Here is a 5,365-nt window from a genome sequence, read left to right as displayed (position 1 = left end):
AGGAGGCAACGGGAGGTTGCAGGTAGGGGGGGTTCGGGGTCCCTTTAGGCAATGGGGGGGAAGGTCGGGCATGGGGGTTCCCATCTCACCACGCTGGGGCTGTGCGCTGCTGGGGGGTCCCGAATGCACCCGGAGGTGATGCTGAGCTCCCCATCCCCCCCACCCCCAAAATTCACCCCCGGGCTGCCCCCCAGGGTGCCACCGCTGTGCTGAGCTGCGGGGTCTCAGCCGTGTCGGGGAGGGGCATCCCCTGGGAAGGGGGGGTTGGGAGATCCCAGAGGGTTCGGGGGGGGGGGATTTACATCCCCTCCCGGCTGTGCCCCCAGGCGCTGGCCCGGTGGCGGGGCTGTCGGTGCCGGTGTGGCGGTGCCTGTGAGATGGATGGCTGCGGGCCGGCCCGGATTAATTCTCTGGACAAGCGGCATTTATTAGGGATGCAGCAGGCGTCGGGTGGAGAAATCCAACCCGGCCGGGCGGCAATTAAACGAGTGGCAGGGGTAATGGGGGAGGTCCCGCCTGCCAACCCCCCCCCCTCACCTCCCCTTCCCCCTGCACCAGCACCCCCGGAGCCCAACCGTGGGGTGCGGATGGAAGAGGGGGAGGGAGCTGGGGGGCTCCTCATTGCGGATTCGCCTCATGCCCACCTGAGCCGGGTGCTGACAAATAGACATTTAAATCAGACAATTAGCCGGCCCCCGCCGCTGACATTTTTAATGTATTAATGTGCATCACCAGCTAATCCAGAGCAAGCCCCTAATGCCGGGCCGGGGGGAGCGGGGCCGCAGCGCAGCCGGGGCTGGCAGTGATGTACGAGTCCGGGGGGACTCCGGCCCCGGCGTTTGCATTAATTACCAGCAAACTGACAAGGAGCCGTGACACGGGAGGGAGCAGGATGCCTCCAGCCCGCTCCGCCGGGGGTGTTAGCGAGTGTGGGAGTGGGTGTGGGAACGTGGGTGGGATATGTGGGATGATGTGTTGGATATGTGGGATCGTGTGTGGGATGGTGTGTGGGGTACGTGGGAGTGTGTGTGGGATTGTGTGTGGGATATGTGGGATCGTGTGTGGGATCGTGTGTGGGATCGTGTGTGGGGTACGTGGGAGTGTGTGTGGGGTATGTGTGGGATCCCGTATGGAATCACACATGGGAAGGTGTGAACACGTGGGATCATGTGTGGGGTCACGTGTAGGAGCGTGGGGACAGCGTGGGCCGGAGGCACCACACACGTGTGCACCGTGTGCCCGTGTGGCAGTGGGTGAGTGTTGGGGTGGTGGCACTGCTGGGAAGGCCAGGAGTGTGCTTGGGGACATGTGTGAGCACCACGGGACATGTGTGTGCATCGTGCACACGCGTGGCCGTGGGGACGTGTGTGTGTCCAGCACCGTGGGGCCACACGCAGGGACCCGAGGGGACAGCTTGCTGGCCAGGGAGAGAATTCCACGCGATCCCTGCGTGTCCCCAGCCACGATCCCTTCATATCCCCAGCCAGTGTCCCCGTGTGTCCCCAGCCGTGGCCCCCGCGTGTCTGTGGCCGCGGTCCCCACACCCCGGGCTGTGACAAATGCCTCAATCCCCAGGAAGGCTCCGCCGATCGATGCCTTCGCCGCCGGTGGCCGGGACTGATCAATGGCCCCAATTACACCCACAAACGGGATGGGGGGGCCTGGGGGACACTTCCCCCACCCTCCGGCTTGGGGCACCCCAAGGGCTCCCCTGCAGCCCCCCGGCTCCGCGTGTGGGGGTCACCCCGGGGAGTTTTGGGGGCTCTGGGCTCCCCCCCCCTCGCCCCATCGACCGCCGGCCCCGCTCACCACAGGTAAATTTGACATTTTAAAATCCAGATACTTACAGGAATCGATCGGGCTGTGAGACCCCCCCCCTCCAGACCCCCCCCCGCACCCCCCGGTATCGATCCCGCACCGCAACAGGGCCGAGGGGGGGAGGGTTGGTGAGTGGGGGGGAGGCACAAAACCTCGGGGAGGGGTCCTGGGGCTGTGGTGAGGGGTCCCAGGCTGGGGTCCCATCTCCCCTCCTCCAGGTTGAGGCTGGTGGGGCCCGGCCCCCCCTCAGCGCGGGGCTGGGGGTAGCGGAGCATGGGCTGGGGTCCTCTGGGAGCCGCTGTCAGGGAGGCAGCCAGGCGCGGGTGGGCAGTGCGGGGGGGCTGCTGTCAGCCCGGCCTGACGGGCAGCCGAGCAGAGGGGGGGGGGGGGAGGGCACAGCATCCCCCACCGGCATCTCAGCCCCCCCCCCCCAACCGGGGTTTTGCCCCGTTGCACCCCCAAACCCTACAGGGTGGAGCTGGAGGGGGAGATGCACCCCCAAAGCCCCTCTGGTTGCCCCGCCTGGGGGGTGTAGGGGGGTTCATAGCCCCCCCCCCCACCTCCCCCGGCCCTGCTGAGGGGGGGCTGAGCCTGCTGCGGCGCCGTTAATAATGGATGAGCCCAAATTGGTGTCCGGCGGGCGGTTAATCCCTGCAAACACAGCGGCGCTGAGCAAACGGGGATGGGCGAGACCCGGGAGGGGCGGGGGGGACCCGCACTGGGGGGTTCGGAGCGTCCACCACCGGCAGGTACCCCGGTACCGGGTGTGACGGGTCTGGCTGCACCCCAGGAGAGGGGCTATGGGGCTCGGGGGGCTGCTCGGGGGGACCCAAACCTCCTCCCCCCCCTCCCAGGGTGTCCCCACCGGGACAGCGGTGCCGGCGCCGTGGCCTTTGCCCGGTGCCGTGCGGGGGCAAAGTCTGGAGGGGGGAGCGGTGCCGTGGGGAGAGGTGGGTGAGGGGGGCTGGAGACCCACGGGTGTGCTCCAGGAACTGTGGGTGGGTTCACAGAGGAGGCTCTGAGGACCCTGGGTGGGCTCTGAGGACCCTGGGTGGGCTCAGGGGATCGGGGGTGGGCTCAGAGGGTCCTGAGTGGGCCCACAGGTGGGCTTAGGGAACCCTGAGTGGGCATTTGGGACCCTGAGTGGGCTCACAAGTGGGCTCAGGGTGTCCTGGGTGGGCTCAGGGGTGTCCTGGGTGGGGCTGCAATGTCCTGAGTGGGCATGCACCGGCCCTGGGTGGGCACCCAGGTGGCTGGAGGGGTCTGGCACGGGGTGGGGACACAGAGAGTGACCTGTCCCTGACTGTCCCTCTCCCTCCCGCAGGATGGCAATGCCAGGACCGGGGTGGTGACTCCCCCCCCGGGTCAGCCCCATCGAGCCGGTGGCCACAGGGAGGGGGGAGATGGCCAAGCGGCTGCTGGTGGCCTACGGGCTGTGGGCTCTGGGGGGGGCCGCTGGGGCTGCACCACCTTTACCTGGGCCGGGACAGCCACGCTCTGCTCTGGATGCTGACGCTGGGCGGGTTCGGTGCTGCCTGGCTCTGGGATTTCTGGCACATCCCCGGCTGGGTCGCCACCGCCAACGGGACCCAAGTGCCCGGGGACCGCGGGGGGACCCCGCCGGCCCTCAGCCCCCTGCGCCTGCTGGGGGAGGTGGCGGTGGGGACGTATTTCGGGTTGGTGGCAGCGCTGGGGATGCCCGGGGTGCCGGGGCTGCTGGCTCAGCCTCTGGCCGTGGGGCTGGGGGTGCAGTTGGTGGCTTCGGTGGGGGACCAGACGACGGAGGTGCCCAGCACCCTGGCCGCATCCTTCCTCGCCTCCGTCCTCTTCCAGGGCCGGGTGCTGGCGGTGCTGCCCTCCAGCCTGGCCGCTTCCCTGGCCGCCCAGAGGCACCGGCGTTACAAACACCGGGAAACGTCCCGGCCCCGGCTGGCAGCCCGGCTCTACCACCTGGCCTTGGCTTGCTTGGTTTTCGCCACCCCCTTCGCCTGCCGCGGGCTCCGCGGTGCTGCCGGGGTGCTGGGGATCCTCCTGTCCCTGCCCCGAGCTGCCACCGAGCTCCTGGTCCTGCCCCTCCGCGCCGGGTGGCTCCTGGCAGAGGGGCTGGGAATGGCCGGAGGATCCGGGGGCAGGGGGGGAGGAGATGGATTCGAGAGGAGCAGCCGGAGCGAGAGGCAGCAGTGGGCGTACGAGGTGAGGGAGGAGGAGGAGTGAGGGGGGATGAAGCTGTGGGATGGTTTGGTGGGATGCAGCAGTGGGATGTATCAATGGGATGGTTTGGTGGGATTCGGTGGTGGGATGTTGGGATGTTTTGGGGGGAGGTACCAGTGGGACGCAGTGCTGGGGGGATCCATGAGCTTTGGCTGCTCCCATGCCTTGGGGACATGGCTCAAACACCCTTTTTGGGGTCCTCTCCAACTGCTGAGGGCACAGCAGCCCCGCGAGGGCCCCGGCAGGTCCCGGAATGTGTCCCTTGGTCCCCAGGTCCTGGGTCTCCCGTTGGGCTCCTCTCCCGAGGACGTGCACCGGAGCTACCGGGAGCTGGTGAAGCTTTGGCACCCGGACCACAACCGGGAGCGGGCAGAGGAGGCCGAGAGGCGTTTCATCGAGCTGCAGGAAGCCTACGAGGAGCTGGTGGGGCCCAGGAGAGCGGCGGCAGCAGGGTGACAGCGATGGTGACAGCGATGGTGACAGTGATGGTGACAGTGATGGTGACACCGCCGGCAGCCCACGCAGTGCTGGGAGCCAGAGCCACGGGGGGGTTGTTTGGAAACACGAGGATTTCCCTCTCGCTGATATTCTGTTCCTTCGCTCCGTGCGATGGGGACCGGGTGGGAGGTGCTGGGGACAGGGGGGACACGGCCACGCCATGGCGGGGGCTCCTGCAAACAGGTGCACGAGGCTTTGTGCAAACCACTAGGCGGGGACTTGTGCAAACCCTTGCACGGAGATCCGTGCAGACCCCGGTACCGTCCCCCCCGTGCAGGGCGGGTACCCCCGGAACCCCCCGATAGTTCCCCGAGCCCGGTTTGGGCGGAGCGGGGCCGCGAACCCGCGACCTTCCGATCTCCGCGCCGGCTCTGTCCGGATCCTCGGCTTTTCCCGGAGGCTGCTCGGCTATTTCCGTCTCGGGGCGGCGGCTCTCGGCTGTTTCCGTCCACGTTCGGCTCCCTCCGCCCCGCCCAGCGCAGAGTTCGGGAGGCGGTGCTTCGGCGTTCCCGCATCTGATTGGCTCTCGGCGGCGATTGGTCCCTCCCCTTTCGCGCGCTGGAGGCGGGGCCTCTATCGCGGCGGCTGCTGGGCCGCTTTCCCATTGGCTGGCAGTCTCCCCTCTCTGCGCTGGGGCGGGCCCTCTCATTGGCCAGAAGCGCTGAGCTCCTTCCCTGCATCGCAGATGATTGGTTAGAAGCGCAGGAGGGCGGGCCGAACCGGGCTTTCCCTGCCTTCTTATTGGTCGCATTCTATGAGGGTGAGGAGGGGGGGGATCTCTCGGGCAGCCATTGGCTACCGAGCGCTGTCCGCGTCCCCATTGGCTGCCGCTGCCCCA

At 68.1% G+C, this 5,365-nt stretch overlaps 1 protein-coding gene across 1 annotated transcript; it reads left to right on the top strand.

Annotated features, from left to right (window-relative positions):
• The first annotated feature begins 3,142 nt into the window (after positions 1 to 3,142).
• DNAJC22 (DnaJ heat shock protein family (Hsp40) member C22) lies at positions 3,143 to 4,609 on the top strand. Its single transcript, XM_030468239.1, is given in 3 exon segments — positions 3,143 to 3,263; positions 3,265 to 4,011; positions 4,303 to 4,609. Coding segments are annotated over 3 exon segments (972 nt in total). The 5' UTR covers positions 3,143 to 3,221; the 3' UTR covers positions 4,486 to 4,609.
• Positions 4,610 to 5,365: the final 756 nt, after the last annotated feature.

Source organism: Calypte anna, chromosome 33, assembly GCF_003957555.1.
Source record: "Calypte anna isolate BGI_N300 chromosome 33, bCalAnn1_v1.p, whole genome shotgun sequence".
Classification (NCBI taxonomy): Eukaryota; Metazoa; Chordata; class Aves; order Apodiformes; family Trochilidae; genus Calypte; species Calypte anna.
The sequence above is the reverse complement of the archived record's forward strand: the minus strand, read 5'-3'. Positions and strand labels throughout refer to the sequence as shown.